General features: G+C 43.8%; 1 protein-coding gene and 1 long non-coding RNA gene across 2 annotated transcripts in view; one reads left to right on the plus strand and one right to left on the minus strand.

Moving 5' to 3' along the window:
• Positions 1-684, minus strand: part of LOC134220721 (uncharacterized) — a 30,824-nt gene extending 30,140 nt beyond the window's left edge. The window contains exon 1 of the long non-coding RNA XR_009982022.1: positions 569-684. This is a non-coding gene — a long non-coding RNA (uncharacterized LOC134220721). The remainder of the gene's footprint in view (positions 1-568) is intronic.
• Positions 1-22,030, plus strand: part of LOC134220720 (uncharacterized protein CG43867-like) — an 840,013-nt gene that overhangs the window by 800,053 nt on the left and 17,930 nt on the right. Inside the window, 10 exon segments of the mRNA XM_062699822.1 lie at positions 10,422-11,067; positions 11,070-11,206; positions 11,266-11,421; positions 11,484-11,733; positions 12,146-12,282; positions 12,343-12,765; positions 12,817-12,960; positions 13,022-13,166; positions 13,226-13,338; positions 13,405-13,584. Coding sequence (XP_062555806.1) covers positions 10,422-11,067; positions 11,070-11,206; positions 11,266-11,421; positions 11,484-11,733; positions 12,146-12,282; positions 12,343-12,765; positions 12,817-12,960; positions 13,022-13,166; positions 13,226-13,338; positions 13,405-13,584 — 2,331 coding nt within the window.

The following is a 22,030-nucleotide window of genomic DNA, read 5'->3' on the forward strand; positions in this document are numbered from 1 at the left end:
AATCCAATCCAAGTCCAATGAAAATCCAGTCCAAATGCAATCCAAATCTCAATTCAAATCCAGATCCAATGGAAATCTCATCCCATTTCAATACAAATCCAATCCCAATGTAGTTCAAGTTCAATGAACATCTCTAAATCCGATGTCAATTCCAAAACGAGATTCAAATTGATAATCCATCTTAAAATATAATGTTGCTAGAATATATTTTCTAATTCAGTATTAAAATTTAATCTTTTGTTTATGTTTTTTTCTTTTTGCAAATTTTTGTCACCCGGCCTACTCCACTGCCCTTCCGTCAGGGAGCCTACCGGGAACGCTAGCCATCTTTGTTTTTGTTCTTTCATTGTGCTCTCTTTTTTGCACTATTCTGTCACCCGGCCTACTCCACTGCCCTTCCGTCAGGGAGCCTACCGGGGACGCTAGCCATTTTTGTTTTCGTTTTCATTGTGCTCTCTTTTTTGCACTTTTCTGTCACCCGGCCTACTCCACTGCCCTTCCGTCAGGGAGCCTACCGGGAACGCTAGCATATTTGCTTTATTTCTCTCCATTTTACGCTTATATTTACCTGATTGTTTTCCCTATATCACTTCTTTCGGGGAGCACCAACAAGACCTAAAGATAAAAATCGTAATCCGACCGGCTGCGTCATTGTCGTGACCCGACCGAAATTTCTAGTCTCGACCGTTCGTCGCAACAATACTCAGCAAACTGATTGTCATTTCACTCTCACACGACCATCCCGAAAAGTTTCTTGCTGGATGGAATAAAAATATCTTACGATCTACACGGAAGAAAAAAGTACCCAAAATTGAGTATTTTTAAACTTACTTTTGAGTTATTTTTTCTTTTCTCTTTCATCCACTCTTTCTTTTGTTGTCAAAAACAAAAGAGCCAAACAATCCAACGACGCCAGTTTAATACGGGAAGCCAGTTTTGAGTTTTATTAACCTGAGGTCGAAATTGAGTGAATTAAACTTACATTTGGGTAAATAAATTTTCCGTTGGGTACTTTTTTAACATGGGAGTAAAGGCAAGCTACTTCGACCCTACTTACTCAATTTTGGCTTCCCGTACGGATGTTCGAGGTTGGGTGAATTAAACTCACTATTGGATAGTTTATTTCTTCCGTGTAAGGTCGCTCGTTGCACGTTTAAACGAAATATACTACAAAAGTATATAATCTGATTGGATAATAATTGAATGCAAATTAGACAATGAAGTTAAGTGAATATTGTTTCCGACACTGTATAGACCCGATCTTATCTACTACAGTTGTCAGTTAACCGCTCTCGCATCTGGCTGATCTGCTCCATCTGCCAAGTTGAAATAAGAATAAAACACACGACCGTGTTAACTTTGACAGATCCTACAGCACAGGAAAATCATTTTGAAATGATTATAATAAATTCTAGACGAATTGTAATAAAAATCTGATTGATGTACGAAACGTAAAAAGTTCTGAAGTACATATTCATTTTTATGTATATTTTCCTTATCATACATCAATCAGATTTTATTAAGCATTTTAAAACTATCTTCCTATGCTGTGCTGTAGGATCTGTCAAAGTTAACACCGTCGTGTGTCTTCCTCTTATTTTTATTTTTATTTGTCTATAGCCTTATCTATCAGTTTCTTATGGGTCACAGAATCCAATAATGCTTCAAATCCTTAAAGTTGCATCAGAGATTTTTTAGAATTTTAATTGTTCCGTTCTGAAGTCTTGTGAATTCCAACATTTGAAAAACACACAGGAAAAAAATCCGTCGACAAACTATGACATCACTTGCGACTAGTTTGTGTACTGCCGTTTTAGGCAGGCTTGCTTTGCGATTTGAGGGTACATGATTGTGGAAACCAGCATTAGGAAGCAAATACCTTCTGTAACAAAACATATCTGGGAATTTGGGGATCTAGTATGCAAAATTTCTTTCTTTTATTAGATGAGGGTTTTAGTTCTGGAGAAAAATGTTTATTATGTGGTATTAAATTTTCCATTGCTAGCGTCCAACTGCTCACCAAATTGAAAAAAAAACTTTTCATTGAAATCACTCTAATTTTTCATTTGGAACCAGAGTTTGCGATCATGAGCATTCAAACGGTTTAGCAGTTCATGGTCTGTTGATTTTTACGCAAATTAGTCCCGTACTGCGAAAATAATGCGCTCAATACATGGCGGCATGGTAGAAAAATGGTGAATGACGCAGTGTGGACACATGCAGACATCCTAAGGCTGATCAAATACGGTAGATCACAGTGGGCTGAACATGTAGTGCGTATGCCGATAGAGAGACGAGTAAAAGTCATGTGTAGCAGAAAACCTGGAAAAAGACGTTTGCTCCGGGGTAACCCCCGCACTCGCTGGCTGTGTGTAATTAATATTGTACGACCGGCACATCGTCCAATATTCTGCATATTTTTTTATTAAGTTGTTTATGTGGTTGAAGTGGGTAGACTAAAATGCAATTACTCTGAAAACCCAATAGGTTGCCTCTATTAAGTTTGGCTTGGTTAAGAAGATCGAAATAGATAACAGTATTCCAATAATAAGCGTCGTTATTCGTTTCATGAAATAACATAATCTGCAGAAATGGTGAATATGCATGAAAAAATGCGTCGTTACTAAGCAGTGGGGCAAACAGACATTATGTTGTTTTCAATATTTTATAAAATTTTTCGAAAAATGTACTCCCAAATAGACTCGAGATAAAAAAGTCATAATCTACAAAAAGTAATATGAGACAATTATGCGTAGAAGGATACCGAAGAGGTTAGGTGGATTCGGATTCATCGTTTGGTTTGGCACCCCTCCCCTCAACCGCGTTACGTAATGTGTGTACAGAGCCTTGGGTCTTTGTGTGCAAACTTTCGCAAAATGACCTGTTTCACCGCATTTCCAACACACGTTAGATCTGTCCAGCCTTTTGCAAGCCCTTTAGTGCGATTTTAGTGAAAAGTGACTTTACTGCATATTTGAGCTCCTCTTCATCTAGTTCCTTGCGCATGATTTCCATCTCTGAGGTTGGGGTTTTAACTTCCGTCCTGCACTCTTGCATAGTCGAGCTTCCCTTCTTTGACTCGAAGAGCATCTCTTCGGTTTGTGTGCGTCTTACTACGTTATTACTACGTTCCCGCCCAAGTCCCTCAGCTCTGGATCCTTTCTAACCTTCTTGAGAAGCGCTGCGTATGTCGTAGCGTTGTTGGCTTTGGCGAGAACGATTTTGGGGCTATCCATATACCACGTGGACACTTTAGGAGAGAGGTGTATGGCAAATGTCCACGATCCATACAATTTTCGTAAAATTTATATGAGCGGATGTCACCTCTGGGGGAGGGTATCTATAACTGACAAAAACCTGTCCAAATGGTATATGGACAGCCCCTTTCTGCCACTCATATACAAACAAATCAAATTATATAGAAGTTTCTGCAACCAAATCGAACAGGATTGTTCTGCAAAGGTATGAACGTTGTTCCTCCACCAATCTCTTCGCTGCCATTATTTTCGGCTGTTTTTAGGTTTGAATCCAATGGATCTCCAGTTAGCCTTGTGTGCAAATGCTTAGGATGGAGACGACGTTTGATTCTCGATCCGGCCTAGGATGTTTTCGAGCATTGAAAAGCTCTCAATTCATAACTGAGGAATTGCACACCGCCGACGATAACATTTTTGCATCGGCGCGCTGCCGTTTAAAATTTGTCACTTAACTGATCTATAATTTTTCACGCCGACACAAAATTGCAGAAGTTCAAAAAACGCGGCGTGGTTACTGTCGCGGTAATGGTGAATGCACTCAATGAATGACTGTAACTGTTGCTGTCGGGTGACAGATCGCTTCCTCTCGTTCGCTCGCTTGGTAGACGTCAGTCGCTCTGACAGATTGTGTCAGACGATGAGCCCACCGTTAAATAGATGGTGCGTTTCAGGGTCGTAGGGTGGTCCTCCCAACAGCTCCCCCTCTTGGAAGAGATGATACGGCTCATACCTCACGGTTTGTCTACTGGTTCTTAAAGTTTGGCGAAGCTGGCTCGGTTCCTGCTGAATAGTAGCTCTTGGTGGCTTGACTGGTGCTCGGCGATGAACCTCCCTTGAGGATACTTCTACTTGCTGGAGCTGACTCCAACGGTTCGGATGGTTCTGCTGGTACAGTAGCTGGAGGTTGACTGAGACCGCATGAATCCAAAAGTATACTAAGCGGGATTTGAGTACACTTGTTTTGCGCTGTTGATGCTAGTTGTTCTGATTCATACCGTTTCTTCAGTTGATTGCAGTGTGACCTAATAAGGTTCCGCTTTTCCGGTAGTCACACGTTGTAGATGACTCGACCAATCCTTTTAGTACTTGACCGGGTTCCCATGACCAGGTATTGTTTCGATGTACTTTCGTCCAAACCAGCTCTTCTGCATCGTAGCTTCTTGCTTTCGTGCCATGCTTACGGTTGAACTGACTGTCTTGCCAACGAAGTTGGTGGTTTCAGTAGATCTAGTGATGTCCTTAGTTTTCTACCCAGTAACAGTTCTGCTGGTGACTTCTCTTCAGGTGCGCTACGACAAGGAGTGCAGCGGTAGCACAGAAGAAAAGTGTCAATAGCATCGCGGAGTGTTTCTCCTCGCTTGAATGTGTCGACGAAACTCTCGGCGTTTGACTGTGGATGATACGGCGGCGTCCTCAAATGTAGGATGCCACTGTTACTGTAAAAGGCTTCAAAATCTTCACTGGTGAACTGTGTAACATTGTCTGTAACCAATGTTTCCGGCATTCCATCTCTGGAAAAGATCTAACGGAACATGGCCACTGTAGCGGACGTTGTAATACGTTTGGTAGAGATGACTTCTGGCCACTTACTGAATGCGTCGACATCAATCAAATAGTAATTACCGTCGACTGGTCCAGCATAGTCTGCATGAATCCGCTACCAAGGTGTAGGCCAAGATTCCATGTTGGTTTTACTGTTGGTTTTCGATGATTGATCTGCTCGTCGATTCCAGGCCAATAGACGTAGTTACGTCCTATGGACCGCATTCTTTCTATTCCAGGATGTCCTTTGTATAGTACTCGTAGCACTCGATCTCGAAATTTTGATGGAATAAGGCAATCGGAAACAATGGCTAAACTGCCCCGACGCTGGTAAAACTGTACAAACGAACTCAGTGATGCTGCTAGAGAGCGAATCCAAAACAATTTCATTCCTCAACAACATCTGAATGGCCTGCAGGGTTGCTGAAACCTGCTGAGTGAGTTGAATCATCAACTGCTGCTGGAGGATTTGCATCAGCATCTGGTTGGAATTCTGCGATGCGCCTCCTGATGCCTGCTGTACAGTTGGATCCGGCATTATGCTGCTAACCTCAACTTTTCACTGCACACACGCGGTATTTTTGTCGACCGAAAAACTGACTTTTCCCGACGGAATTTTGCGGACCCGACACTGAATATACTCGTCGCCTCTTTGTTGTGATAAATGGGCCGATGATTTACACAACAAACAGATTAAAATCTTTATTTGAAAATAAATACAAATAATTTGAAAAACGCGGTGTGGTTACTATCGCGATGGTGGTGAATGCACTCAATGAATGACTGTAACTGTTGCTGTCGGGTGACAGATCGCTTCCTCTCGTTCGCTCGCTTGGTAGACGTCAGTCGCTCTGACAGATTTTGTCAGACGATGAGCCCACCGTTGAATAGATGGTGCGTTTCAGGATCGTCCTCCCAACACAATGATTCCCATGAAAATTTATTCCCATATACCTGAAATTTTGAATATACTAAGACAAACACTTCCAGTGGAAATTCTGAAAAAAAATCCCGTTAGTAAAATTTTTGAACGGAGAAGGACCGTTCGGAAAAAAGCCATTTGTTGTTGTATCGCCAAATATGTCATTTATATGAACAATCGTCCAATAAAACCCACGTAACCTGAAGTTTTGTTGGCCGAAAATGTCATTTCGTCGAAAGGGACACACGGTCGAAAATGTCGTTCGCTGAACTGTTCTTTTGTCTGAAGGAACAGTGATTGCCTAGCAGCAGATTGTGTTACATTTTTTTCCCATTTTGTAAGTCCCATCCCCGGTTTTTCTTAGCAGGTCATTTAGCAGAAGAAGCCATTGGGCCAAAATGTACGTTCGGTCGAAAGTGTCGTTCAGCTGATCTGGCCATGTTGGCAAACGAAAGTCATTTAAGTTATGGATGAAGAGCCAAATGCCTTTAGCTGCCAAATTGAAAACACTTTTACTGTGCTAAGAAGAACCTACACAGGACTGAAAAGAAGAACAAGAGTCAAAACAAGAAAAAAGAAGCAACGTTTTTGCAAGTTTGCAAGGGACAAACTACTTTTTGGGCCAAATTGCCAGTTTGGCTGAATGACCCTTTTGGCTGTATGTTGCTTTTGGTCATATAAATTTAGATATTTAACAAAAAATGGTTTTCGTACGGCCGAGTTGCCGAATAATATGCAATTAATTGTAATCAAGTGTCGGTCTTTCACCGTCATTAGTCGTCTGAGTACACGCGACCGTTTACGTTAAAGGCAATCAAACTCATCAAATGCTTTAGCCAAGCAAGCCTTTGGCACAGCAGAGTGCGATTGAATTCGCATTCTATACCGTCCCGCCCAGACAGTTACTGGGGGCATGGAGTGCGATCCTCTCGTTTAATAAACAATGTGCACTCGCTTGGCTGTGGATATACAATAGTAAAGCGCATGTGGAGAATTGACAAATCAAGCATCCGAAAGATATTCAATTTGCAAAAAAGAGAGCGAACCGCGGTGGAGGTTGGTACTCGGATTCTGATGGCTTTTCCGCAAACGTGACCTTTAAGTGGTCTTGTTGTGTATGGGTTATCACGCCTATCTAGAGAGTAGGAGGTTGAGGGTTCGAGTCCCTTCAAGACACGTGGATTCTTTTTCGCAAATTTCATATCAATTTGTCCATTTCGAAACATATGCTGTGCATATGCACAGCCAAGATATTTAACAAAAAAACATATAAATTTTTTAGCCAAACCCTTTTCGACTTAATAATCGTTTCAGACAAACGTTAAATTCAGCTAAATAATAATCGGTTGGATGGCTCGGATTAACGTATTATTCGGTCAAGTGGCATTCACACAAATGGCACAATGACGCCGAATGACTTTTGGGTGAAGGCAAGAAGGCCAAATGGTGTTTGGCCAAAACCCATATGATCGAAAATGTCGTATAGCTGAAATGGACATACGGCCGAACTTTAGTTTAGCCAAACTGGTCATTTGATCTAAAAAGTAGTTTGGCCAAATAGGTTATATGCCCTAAAATTTCGTTGAAATGATCCTTTGGTCGAGATTCGGCCGAAAATGTCGTTCAGCAAATGATATTTTCGGCCATATAACCATTTCGGCCAAATGACATTTTCAGTCAAAAGGGTAAAAAAATTGCGTGCAGATTCCGAATAACTTGAAAACTTCAAAGTAGTGCCCGTGGAAAGTCTGAAAATAATTTCCAAATATGTTAGAAAAATGTATAGATTTTTCCGGCAAAATTAAATAGATTCTCCCTTTAATGATCGAAAACGTGCTGAAAAAATCCAAAATTGAAAAAGAATAAGAAAAAGAAGATCATAGTAAGAACAGAAATAATCTCACCAAGTTGATCTGATTTAGGTTATCAAACATTCTTAGTGTTCACGAACAAATCACTTCACTCTTCCAGAGCTATTCTAAATTACTCAAACGCACATATTTTTAACAAAATACATACCCAACCCATATACAAGTCACAAGCATTACACTTTGGTGATAGTTATCAAACGCGTAAAACGAAAACTTCAGAACGTTTTTTCTTCTAGTCAGCTAAGTGTAGACATCAGCCGAATCTAATTCTTAATTTTACGGGAACGAACAAAATCGTGACAGCAAATTCAAAAGCAACCATCCATGGCTTGCTCCGACTCCAAAGTTAACTTTGTTGAAGCCCTACTTTAAAATTATATTTATTTAAAAATATGTTGCAGAACACTGGCCGGAATAATTATGAGCTGTGATGATGATGCAATAAAATTATGTAATGCATGCAATAAATGATGATGGTAATGCAGCAATAAAATTATGTAACCGAGGGTTGTGATTCGGCATTTTGGTTTTAAATATGTTTTTTTTTATCGACGGTAATGGAAATCTGCAAACAGACACCTGGGGTGGTGAATCCAGGTAGTGTGGAGTTGGGATCACCAGTCCGAAGCCACTAAAACCAAACCCCGTTTTCTCCAGTCATTATCCCCGGCCCGCAATTAAGCCATACTTCGGGGGATGGCTATTGGGCATTGCGCCTCCTCCATGACGTACACAAGTGCACGTATGCGCCTCAACTCTTCGACACTCCCCATGCAACACATTTGCACAAGACATACTGGCACCACATGTGCCCCAACACTCACCTGCCTATGCCGCTTGAATGACTGCAAGGAGAAGACTGGGTACCCTGCAGGGGGTACCCCATGCCGCCATCTCACAACATAGACAGTCCTCATTCAGTATGGTGCTCACCCCGTCCTGCAACAGAATGGCACCACTTGTCTACCAAGCCGGAGGCGACCCTAGGTTGGTGGCTCCTATGCCGCTCCTACCTCAGCTACGAGGCAGACCCTTTCATGTCTCCTATTTCTGAGGTGCCGCAGAGGCATCAACCCCCCGACACTCCTGCCAGTCATAGCGAGACTTTCGTGTCCCCTACTTCTGAGGTGCCGCAGAGGTATCTGCCCCCGACACTCCTGCCAGGCCTAGCGAGACTTCACTCATTCCGTCCCTGACAGCCGGATCACACTACTGCCTAAGCAGCCACTCTGACCATACGTACCATGCGAGTCTGACTTGTGTGCTCGCTCATACATTCAGTCCCAATCGCTTGCACCACTTGTGCACCACTCTCTTTGACATTCAGTCACTCACTCAGTGGGGGTTGTAATACCCCCATCTCCCATTTTTATCCACTCTGTGCACCTCCTGTGCATCGTTTGGGCGTGGAACACCCGGCACGTCACGCATTGACATTTCGAAGCCCAGATAGTCCTCAGCCAGTGTGGTGGTCTCCCCATCCTGCAACGGGGTGGCACCACTTACCTTACATGTCTCCGATTTATGAGGTGTCGCAGAAGCATCAACCCCCCGACACTCCTGCCAGACGCAGCGAGACTTTCGTGTCCCCTACTTCTGAGGTGCTGAGACTTCAGTCATTCTAACACTACCGACCATGCGTACCATGCGAGACTTACTTGTGTGCTCACCCATACACTCGGTCCCTCACTCTGTGGGGGTATTACGAGTAATACCCCCAACTCCCATTCGCTTGCACCACATGTGCACCACTTGGGGGTGTGTGGGTACCACCCACTGCCACCCGCTTGCCACCGAAGCAGCCCTCACTCTGTGGAACCTCCACAGGCTCCGTTAACGACCTGGCTAATTGTTTCACCCCCCAGGTCATTCATCCCTTCGGCACGGGTCGCCTGACACCTTGGGATTCGGGGTTAGGGGCTTGTATGCTTTAAGCGGCACACGGTCGCTTGATAGGGTTTGCTTGCGGATATGTGGTTTTTGGGAGGGAATTAACAGAGCCCCCTGTTAACCCCACAACCTCCTAGGCAGAACCCCCTGACTCGCAGAAAGCTGGGAAGGGGTCGTCAAGCCCTTGGACATGGTCCCTGTTGCCCCCTGGTTTTAAATATGTAGCCAATCCAAAGTGTAAACTCAGCGTTTTGTAACGTCTACGGAAGAGTTGGACAAGATGATTCACTTGAGGCGAACTCTCAAACATTCTAATTTTACTTTTCTAACATGGATTTATCCATATCGCTCATAATCTGTATGTGATGGGGATTTTTTTAATACGGACATGCTGACCCAACTACCCTATTTTGGTTAGAATTTCACACGAGATTGCACGTTTTCCTGATAGTCGTGCGAAACAATGCTGAAAAGTATTTTAATTTTTCATACTCTACCAAAATGAAATTTTACTCGCAAATCCAGTGAAAATAATGTAGGTCTACATCATTCATCTTACAAGAGTATGATCTCTGCACTAAAATGTAAACGATGCTCAAACGATGGCACCCAAGGAAATAACTCACATATTCAAAACTATAACATCCTCTCAGGTTGCCACTTTGAAATCGAACAATATTCTTAGAAAAATCTGATTACGGAGGGACGTACATAAGTTATACTCGAAGAGAGGCTTCGAAATACGTGATGATCAACACATAATTTTCAAAAATCAAACTGAAAATATGTTGCCGGAAAAGAAAGCTAGATAGCATTCGAAAAATATCAAATTTTACATTTCCGTCTCAAACATCCATACATTCGCTTGCAACAAGATCTGAATCTCCCCAATGAATAATTTGCTAATCGTTGTATTATCCTTCTCTCATCCCACGATAGGTCCGGGCCATGGAGCAGCGACTGTGTGACTGGCCCAAGCCACAGAGCATAACTGGGCCAGCCGGAAGCAGTAGCGGTGGAACGCAAGGTCAAAGCTCAAACGCCAAAGCCCCCATCGAGAAGGTCAAAATCACACAGCTCGAGTCGGCAGTCGAGGAGCAGAAACAGCTTAGGCTCCAGGACGCCCGCCAGGTCGGTGCCAAGGCGGCCAAAATCAAGGAGTGGGTCACCAACAAATTACGTGAGCTTGAGGAGCAAAACCAGCTCCTGAGGGAGCAGAACATCAAGTGCAATCAACAGTTAGAGTTGTTAAGGAACCACATCGCAACCCAAAGCAGTAGACATAGTATACAGCAACCCGTTAGATCTAGTTTAAGCTTAGACGTCCAGGACTACAAGCGGCGCAGCGGTCGCCGACGGAGCGAATCCCTTGATCCGCCGGAGCATCGCTCTCTCCTGGCGTCATCGTCCGTGCACCATCACCGACGGAACCTTTCGATGGAACCTCAGGAATTAGCTAGAGACTTAGCGGCCGCCGTCGACGGCCTTAACCTTATCCCCCTCGTCCCAGGTCATCAGCCCAGTCCCAACTCCGATGTGGACACTGCACATGACTACGCGGAGATCTACACGCCTTCGCGTGAGAAGGCCCCACCTGGTTGAAGGGTCTCCCAAGCAGGGGATCCAGTACGACCACCTCGGACTCGGTGGCCGACTTGGGAACCCCGCGACCTCCAACGCCTCCACTTCATCGATTCCCCAGCTGGGAGGCGAAGATCTACCAGGTAAGTTTAGAGTAACTCAATGTAGGAGATCTTGCTTTGACTGATTCGTTTGTATGTAGGTGGCAAATGATGGCCTAGCAGGTGACGAAAACGAATCTCAGGACCAGGAGTCCGGGTCCGGCATGACGTCCAGCGTAGGGATGAATTCCCGCTCGCAAACCGTGTCCGGTGGATACTGTGATATTAGTGTACCGGTTTACGCCACCGTTAAAGGGGTGCGTAAAATTAAATAATCTCCCATATTGCCGTTGATTTAACGATCGTTTCTAATTCGCAGCGTGCCTCCCAGATCCGATCGATGCCATTTACCGGAGATTCAAGCGACGACAGCAGTGACGGCGAGGATCACGGTGCCATTATGACCTGTGCCACATCCACTCATAATTCGCACAACTCAACCAGCACGGATAACACCGAGACGAGCACCTCGGGCAGTGCGTCTAGTCCTTCGAAGAGTCTCAAAACCTCCTCTAGTCTGAGTCCCGCCAAACGTAGTGGGTCCGAAAGTCCAAAGAACAAAGCCCGAGGTAATATCATCGTAGACTGCACCCGTGACAAATATCGCTTATTTGTGCTAACATTGGCTTCTGAGCTCACTTACACTAACCCGCACTAAGTTTTCTCTATCATAACCTACTTTTCGCAAATGCTTCAACCTCCAAATTGTATGCTCCTGCTGCTGGCGTTGCATTGTACTTACCATGTCTTATAGCAACCTTGGTTTTAGCGCTGGGATTCCATTCATTTCGCAGAGTGTGATTCGACCGTATCCACAAAGATTGACCGATTAGTTGGCGAAGAAAATTAATTTTCCGTTTTTCTCTTTGTTTTCATCTCCACACAAAAATTCTACCCCTGACACACCCCTGCACATTTTCGACACCCATTTCCCACTACCACCATCGATTGTAGTAATTTCAGAAATGTCCTTTGAATCAGGGCTGTCCGATGACTACGCGATACCACCGGATGCGGTGTCTACGGTGGACACGACCTGCATGGACGCGTCGATGCCGTCGCTGCTGATGAGAACCTCGTACGCTGATTCGCCGAAAAAGATGGAGACCTTGGAAAAGGTTCGGCAAGGGTGCCCAGTGTTGAATGATCTTGATTGATTGACATGTCGCTTTTCATAGGTGGGCCATCTGGCCAAGCTGGGCGGTAAGCTGAAAACGTGGCGCAAGCGATGGTTCGTGCTGAAGAACGGTCAGCTGACGTACTGGAAGAGCCAGCACGACGTGAACCGGAAACCGCAGGGAACGATCGCATTGGACGAGGCGTGTCGGATAAACAGAGCGGAGGGAGCGTCGACGTTTGAGATTGACACGGGCAAGAAGGTGTACTACCTGACGGCCGATTCGAACGCTACGATGGACGACTGGATACGGGTGCTGCAGAACGTGCAGAGGCGAAACGCTACGAAACTGTTGCTCAGTCGAGACGATCAGAAGCCAACGGTACAGGGGTGGGTTACCAAGGTGAAGAATGGACACGCAAAGAAGTGTTGGTGCGTGCTGTTGGGGAAGATGTTCCTGTACTTTAAGGCACCGGGGGAGACAGTAAGCAATGGTGATATTAAAAACTTTAAATGCTACAGGAATTATTTTCAGAATCCACTCGGTCAGATCAACATGCGGGACGCTCGGGTTGAAGAAGTGGAGCACGTTTCCGATTCGGATTCGGAAGAACGTGAAGATCAAGCGCAAAGTCAAGCAAGGCTCACCGTTGCTATTTATCCACAGCAACAAGGAGTGGTATGTCCATTCTACAATTTCCTGGGTTTAAGTGCTAAAGATTTTAAAATTTATTTCATAGGGTCCGACGTATCTAATTCTTCCGGGAAAACAGGAGCGTGACAATTGGCTGTACCACCTTACGGTTGTTTCGGGTGGTGGCCCAAATGCCGGTACCCAGTACGAGCAGCTTATTCAGAAATTGATGGAAACTGACGGCGACCCCAGTGAGTGAACAATTGATATGAAAAGTAAAATTAAGTCTAACAAATCGATTTTCAAATAGATTGCGTCCTATGGCGACACCCAATTCTACTGCACACTAAGGACAACATAACCTCACCACTGACTTCGTTACATTCCGAAACGCTTCAAGCGGAAGCTATCAAGCTTTTCAAGGTATGTTTGATCATTTTTAAGTTCTTGATAAAGCATTGTTGATTTCCTGTTTTGAAAACATCGCAGAGCTGCCAACTGTTCATGTCGGTGGCGGTCAACCAGCCGGGTATCGATTACCACGTGGTCCTTGCCCAGAACGCGCTCCAGCAATGCTTGGATATGCCCGAACTTCAGTCGGAGCTGATTTGCACCCTGATCAAACAAACGTCCCGCCATACCGGCCAAAAACTGGGTGTAGGTGTCCAGGTAAACAAAAAACTGGGCATACCGGCTCGTGTAAGTTGCAAGTTGATACTCATATTCGAGGGGAACGCTTGCCAATTTGGCGTGCTTCTTCTCTTGGTTAAACTGAATGCTTTAAATTCTGAATTAGATTTCGTAGACACTGACCCCAATTTTTTTTAGTTGACCCATTTAAACTATATTTTTGAATAAATTCTATTTTAGTTTTACTAATAATAATAGTTCATATTTCAGTTAGTCATCCTCATCCCATGTTTCATAATTGAATGATTGATTGGCTGTTTATACAAATTGGCACGAATTTCTTTATTTATAGTTTTTTAATAGTTCAAACCTGTAACAAACCTTTTGGTTATCAAAATTTTTACCAGAAACAAGGTGTTTGATGCATGACCAAGTTCAAAGAGGGATGCCGCATATAAACTTGTATCAATCTCAAAGAAATGTCTGTAACTATCTGTAAAGTGATATGGAATATGTGTATAGAAACGAACGGGATACAGAGGTAAATTTCTCTACACCACCCACATACCTCCCTCTTTTCCTTATAACCGGCCCACCTTATCTTTAATGGTCTGCTGAGGATAGAGAATATATGATCAATATTGGTGGAAATCGGTTAAGGGGTTCAGAAGTTATACTAAATTGTTCGTTTTCTAAACAATATCCAATAACCTCCCGCATTCCAAATGACCCTTCCAATTCTTCTATAATCGTTTCCATGTCCAGAATTTCCCAAATTTCCCATCGACCCATGGAATATCGCTGGTTTAAATTTCGCTCATGCAAGTTGCGTTTGTATCGTCTTCGGTGGGGATTATTATCTCGTAACGGAGAGTATTTTCTTCTTTTACCTAATCTTCTACTTCTGCTAAGTTCTCTCGTACGTAGAGATCGGAGAAATACTGTACCATATGATTACGGATAGCACCACGATCATTGATTACCTCGTCTCGTTCATAGCTGCTCGATTATGGTTTCCCTTCTTGTGCATTCCACGAGGGCCGAAAATCTCGTTAATAGAGACAATATAATAATAATTATTGTGCGTTCTCCTAGCTAGTATGTGGAAAGTGGCTCATTGTTGCTCATGGTGGAAAGCGTCAAAAGATTCAATTTACACTGAAATAAGATTCAATCCTATGTTTGGCGAATTGCAAATGATATCCACCAATCTATCCATGAAATGCATTGCCAATTTATTTGGAGCTCTTTGATGTTTTCGGGTGTCAGGAGATTTGGACGTCGGGATCAAAAGCCACGGCCTGGCACCCTGTAGGGACGGGGAATGTATACTCCCACTCGTCCCACTCCCACAGTTATAGCCTTGTGGTTCGTGAAGCAGCTGACATGAACAGCTGTTTCCCTCAGCAATTCCCGAAGGCTATAGCTGACGTACAGTCAACCAAGCCTGGATGAAGAGTTGTATGTTATGTATGGATGATATCCGATTCACAAGCTCACGTGGGTCTTCCGTGCGGCTTTACAGAGAATCGAATCGACTTGATGTACGGAATAATGACCTAAAATATGGGGTAACCTGTAGGCTTCCGTAATGACAAAAAAATAAATTACAAGTTACAAATTACGGAATAAAGATAGCGCCGATATCGCGTACTCATTGTCGAAATATGCCTGAACATTGCGCAGATTCGTCGGTAGATGAGAGCGAAACCGAATGTAACGCCATATTCCAGGTCGCTCGTTCTCGGGCCGCCTATCGTCAGTCTCCCTCCACACCAGACGCACGCGCATCTTCTTCGATTACCGACGTCATCTTCCAGGTACTCTTCTAAACATGACTTCTGCTGGTCTCACATTACATGTCCACCCCACTGTAATCTGTCGTATTTTATCAGCCTGCCGATGTCTGCATTTTTGTATACTTGGTACAAATCGTGATTCATACTTCTGCGTCATTCACCATTTTCTACCACGCCGCCAAGTATTGAGCGCAGTATTTTCCGGTCAAACACTCCGAGAATTTGATAGTCTGCATCTTTTAACGTCCATGCTTCATGGCCGTACAGGGCGACGGGACGAATCAACGATGTGTACAGAGCTAGTTTTGTCCGTGTCTGTAGGCTGGGAGATTTTAGCTGGCTACGCAAATTGTCACTTGCAGCCTGAACACGTCTTTTCATCTCGCGGCTAACGTCATTATCACATGTAACGAGTGCTCCAAAATATATGAATTCGTCGACAACCTCGAATCGCATCCCATCCACTACCACCACGGGACCAACGCCGTTTGGACTGCCACATTCTTTGCCACATAGTTTTGACAGAGTTTATGATCAGTCCCATCCTGAAGGCGCGAAAGTCTCTTCCACTGCTGTGTGATCTACACCAATGATGTCGATGTCATCCGCAAAACCTAGGAGCATGTAAGACTTGTTGATGATGGTTCTGTTTCTTTGCACACTAGATCTTTGAATTGCACCTTTCAGAGCTACACCTGTGTCAGAATGACATACATACAAGCTGATAATATTTCTATCAGTTGTTTTTCAGATATTTCTTGAAAAAAATGTTGAATAGCAGATTAGAAAGCGCATCGCCCTGCTTCAATCCATTTAACATTACGAACGGGTCGAATCCATCCAGCGTCACACGAATCAGCTTGATATGCTTTGCCGAAAAGCCATATTCTAGCACTGTATGCCACGGTTCGTTCCGCTTCATTGAATCGTACGCTGCCATGAAATCTACAAACAAGTGATGAGTCCGCTAGTTGTAATCTCAAAATTGATCAAGGATTTTTCGCAAAGTAACATCTGATTCGTTGTTGAACGTCTGTTTCGAAACTGCCTCGATATTCGCCGACAAAGGTCTCTGCAAAAAGACACAGTCTGCTAAACAGAATTCGGGAGATTACCTTGTAGGTGGTATTGAGGAGTGTTATACCTCGATAATTAGCACAATCGAGGCTGTGCCCTTTCTTGTAGAAAGGACATATGAGGCCATCAAGCCAGCTCGAAGGCATTTCTTCTTCCTCCCAAATCATTTCAATCACTTGGTGGATTTTTTCATTCAGTCAGTCCCTCCCAACTTTTAGAAGCTCGGCCGGGATTCCGTCCTTCCCAGCGGCCTTGCTGTTCTTCAGCTCCCGAACCGGTTTTCTCACTTTGTCTAGCGTTGGTGGCTTCACTGCTTGTCCATTATCTGCAATCCTGATTCTACTTGAATCCTCTTTGTCCGAATGTCAATTCAACAATAACTCAAAGAGCAGCCACCCCTGCTCGGTTGGTCAACAGATTTCCGGAGCTGTCATTGATCATGTCTGGCACATCATGTCAACTCTGTAAGTTAGAGTTACGTAGAAATATAGAACATGCGACTCACCTTTTGGACTCATCCTAGGGGCAATCTAGCTTCCCTAGCCGAATGGAAATTTCTACGTTGGGAGAAGGGCTTCTCCTTTCTGCCGTTGTAACCGTGTCACTCCGCACTATCGATCGAACTCGACCCGTTCACGTGTTTCTTCCTTGGACGAGGAGGTATTCCGACAACGAGAGATCACGAAATTTCACAATTTCACAACAGTTTTGCACTACGGAAGATGTATAGGGGGAATCTTCACTCGCGATTGTTATAGTGATTTTTGGCACTGCTTCGTGGATCTTCAAGCACGCCATATGGACCAGTCTCTTCCACGATCACGTGAGAGTTTTTGCGTTTGTCACAACACTCGTCTAATGAAATCCCCGGTTTTGGACAATTCGCGAATAAGAGGGCTCTTCACTTTTAGGGAACGCTACGTCGGTCGCGAAACGGAACGATCTCACCAGTAACTTTTGGGGGTACTCGACCACAGAGATCTTTAGAAGTTACACGTCTTATCGCACTGACCACTCGAACAGAATAGAGCGAACTTCATTCGCTTGATCCACCAGAACCCCCCTTGTAGGCCGAGTTTCATTCGTTCGGGCGGAAGACACCTCCCGAACATTTTTGGCATAGCGTTTTTTCGGCAATTTCGTACTATCGAATGGCGGTGGCGGTGATACCAAGTAACAATTTAATTAATAATTGAATGGTTGGTGCTGGAATGATTTTTTGGCTGCCATACAGTCGCACTCACGGCGATGAGATTTACCGGAGAATATGCTGAGATCCAGTTAGGTGTCCTTCGATTCTTTCGTCGAGCTTATGACCGAATTGTTCCGCAACGCCCTCGCCCGACAGTCGCTGTATGTTCAGCCGCATGGTTCTCTCACGCCTAGAACCGATGATGCTGGACAGCCTTGCGTGAATCTTACATACCACCAGATAGTGGCCAGAGTCGATATTTGGGCCTCGGGAGGTCCTCACATCTATGACATCTGAGAAATGCTGACCGCCCACCAAAACATGATCGATTTGAGATCACGTATCTTCATTTGGGTGTCTCCATCAGGTGTGATTTTGAATATTCTTGCGTGCAAAATACAGATAGCTATTACTCTGGCTGCGGCAAAATTGATCAGCCTCCGGCCGTTGTCATTGCGTGGAGGCTCTACTTTCCAATGACCTTCCGACCTGTGCGTTTGCGTCACCGATGGTGAATTTCACGTCGTGTTGGGCATTTTTCGTAGGACTTGCATTGATACAGCATTGATCAAGCTGTATAGTTGAAAAACTTGCCCTTAACTCTCAACACGTAGAAGCGATCATTTACCGGCCTCCAACTAATGATTCGACGCTGCTGCTTACCACCAAGCACTACGAAACCAACTCCATGATTCACCTTCTTACCGCCACTGTAGTAGATGTGATACTTGAATGAAGAAATCGCAATTGGGTCAACTGCGCGGAATTCCCGTTCTCCTGTTCCTCGCCATCGGATCTCCTGAAGTGCTGCAACCTCCACCTTCACCTTTTGCAGCTCTCGAGCAAGGAGGGCAACTCGTGCTAAGGGGGCCTAACGTTCCAAGTATCGAGTTTTCAATAAGAATGAATGACCAAATTTTCAAATTCGTCCTAGAGAGCTGCAACTTTGTTCAAATAGTTAGGTCAGCAATCAATAAGCAAAATAATCGCGGGTGTGTCTCATTGCATAACAATTGTTTTGTCAAACAAAGTATCCGAGGAACCAATCTCGGTCTATGAAAGAACTCATAGATTTGCGGGTTTTACTTAGTGATTACGGATAATCAGTATCACCCGGGAGGCAAGTGACTGATTTTGAAGGCAAATTTCTTAGATGGCCTTCTCTTAACCCTAGGGCGTTTATTTTTTTGGAAATTACTTTTTAAAAAATTTGTATTGAAAGTCTAGTGTTTCGGATCTATCGCAAAGGGGACTTGATGGTCTCCCGGAGTTAATTTCTGCTCACTTAACTTTTCTTTCGGATTTCTATAACACAAGAAAAATATATAAGCAGTGTTAGTAGAATCATGCTCAAATCCCAATCATCGAGGCCAAAGATCGCGCTAATTGACCATCAATTCTGCAGAGGAGCAGTTCGCTTGAGTTTTTTGACGTAAACTACGTCTAAGGGGAAGCCTCGGATACAGGGTGCAAAATGAAAATTTCCAAATTGGAGACCGTCACGAAATCATGTAAGATTTACGTTAATACCGACTTTATGGATTTTCGAGATTTTCTTATCAATAGATTTGGAAACTTTCCACCAACTCGCTAATTGTATTAAAACTATTGATTGTCAACGTCAAACTATTGAAAATTTTAGTTCTTTCACGTCTGGTAAAAATTTCGGAAGCCCGTTCATGCATCCACAACACGGACATCAGATTGCTGTAACGTACGCACCTTTTGGCTTACCACTTCATTTTCTCTGTGCCTAAAAAGAGTCGTGTCTTGCGCGCGCGCGTCATTTTCGTTCGTGATTTCACGGCGAGCGAACCGCTCCGCAGAAGCGTGGGCCGTCTGGTAGCGGTATAGTTATAACGGCTTGGTGGCGTTGGCGTTCGGTGGTGTGAGTGGCGGTCGTGGGACGCGCTGCTGCTGCATTTACGGTCAAGATTTCACGGAGCGTGTACCATCCGGCGTCCGCAGCAACGAATCATCGGACGGCGCTTGTGGTACAATTAAAATTAATCAGTCCTTTTTTGGGACCACCGTTATACACAGTAGAGAATTTGTTTTACCGGATATGTCAACCAAAGTGAAAATTCATCCAACAATGACGGCCAAAAAAGAAAACTTGTCATCAGTAAGAACACTCAAATGCAATCGTTCCGCACATGTTGTAAGCAGTGCTGTGAAATATTTTTTTTGCAGTAACCACCACCGAAGGACAGCTCTGATGCTGCTGGAACTGCCACCGACGCCATAATTGCCACTTTCAATTTGAAGAAAATTCGTTCAAATAAACTATTTTCCAATCAAAATGGGGATCAAATAAGGAAGCGATATATGCGTCTTGATGCGCCTTTAGAACCACTGACAGCAACCAAACGATTATCCAAATCTGAAAAGAAAATTTCACTTCCTACCGCTAAATGGCTGCAGCAGCTACCACTGCTAATAAATTTTCTTCACCTTCGCCGACGGCCATCACTGATGCTGTTGGGATCGATAACGACGCAATCATTGCCATTTAATTGTATGTCTTTTCAAAGTAAATACAGTTCAAATCAACTCTTCCGTTTCAAATGGGGGTTCTGAGAAGAACTGATTTATGCTTCTTGAGACCTTGCTGAACGTTTACAAGTACTAAGAGCAACCAACCGATTGTCCGAATCTTGCGACAATAATCCACATCCCATATCAGATTTTTCTTAATCCACTTTTATATACAAGAGCAAGTTTAATATTGAGAGAAGTTTCACCACATTACTAAGCACATTCTCATGGTGACAGACTCCGACGACTGCCACTGATGCCGATGCAGGGACCACTCTTCAAGGAATCTCGAACAAAAGCACTCTCACGCGCGGGAAAGCTCCTTTCTTATATTCAATTTAGTGAGACCGTTGCCCACCCGCTTTATTGTTTTTTTCTGGGTGCAAATTTTATGTGCACTCATTACTAATAACGAAGGGGCGGAGCTAATGAGCTTACTTCATTAGATACAAGAAAGCTGCTTTACCGCACGCGCGAGCCAATCAGTTCAAGATTCTTCGGAGAGCGACATCAGTGGTGTTCACTCGTGTAATTGACGGAAGCTGCAGATCCAATTTGATGTAAATAATCGTGTGGCCGTCGTAAGCAACATCATCAAGACATCGAAATTCATCCAACATTGATGACCGACGGCGGTGGTTGCTGCAAAAATCTCGTCGTCGGTGGGAGCAGTAATGAAGCGAAATTTTCTTGCATACTGATCGTGGATCGGTCCTTTTCAGAACCATCATTTAATAAAGAAGAAGGTTTTGTGTGCTGTATTGGAAATTGTCGCACAAATGAAATTTTCTCGCATGGTTCTTTCTTTAGTTTTGCTGCTGTTAGTGACTGGGAAGGGACATTAAGAGGAATTTTGTAGCAGAATTGTGCAAGTGCAATTTTATCTCTCATTTTTTACTGGCTGTCGACAAACCTGTTTTACTAAAATTTATTATACAAATTCTTTTGAACGCTGCCAATGCTGATGACAACCGCACGATGATTTCAAGCAAAACCGCAAACGCGCGCGGGAGAGCAGCTTTTTGAATTGGCTTGAGACGATGTCTGCGAAGGTAGCGGTCCAAGTCGATATGCTTTACTACAGGTGTGGCCCAAACTCTTAAGTAGTATTTGTTCAACGAAAATTCGCTCTTTTGAGAGAAAAACTCTCAGCTGGGTTGCCGATAATGGCAGAAGGCCCCCGAATGTGAGGTCACATCTGGCATACTCTGTACAATTTTTATAACAGACGTGACGTTGTGGACTTTGGCCCACACCTTTACTGAAGCACATCGGGTCCAAGTATCATCTGTGATAATCGTCGGTGGTGATTGAGAAAAATGTTTATGCTGAGAAAAGATTATGATAATTTTTGGTTAAATTCACGATTGTGTCATGTAAACAACCTAAAATTCATATGATATTACGATTCTCATGGCACTAAGAAGTTTTACGTCGACCGGTCGTGTCTTGCATCGTTTTGCTCATCTGCCGAATACAAAGTACGTTATTTCAATGCTCCCAGAAACAAAAAAAACTTTGATTAATCCACCTAGCGGTGATGGTGCCTTTCTCGTGCATTATAAAAATAGTATTTTGGCCATTATTTTTAAGCCCATAGTCCAATTTGGCCAAAGGAATAGGATGAATAGGACACAATGGGATAGAATTCTGCAACGAATGCAACTTGCAACCGAATCGGTTAAAGATAAGTGTCTGAAAAATTGGTGACACATTTTTCATCAATTTTTTTGTAAAAAAATGAATTTTGGCCATAATTTCCGAGCCCATAGTCCGATCTGGCCAATTTTCAATAGAAAACAATGGAACATCATTCTGCGTCGAATGCTACTTATTGCGAGCAGTTGAGGATAAGTACCCGAAAAATGAGTGACACTTT

Source organism: Armigeres subalbatus, chromosome 3 (assembly GCF_024139115.2).
Source record: "Armigeres subalbatus isolate Guangzhou_Male chromosome 3, GZ_Asu_2, whole genome shotgun sequence".
NCBI lineage: Eukaryota > Metazoa > Arthropoda > Insecta > Diptera > Culicidae > Armigeres > Armigeres subalbatus.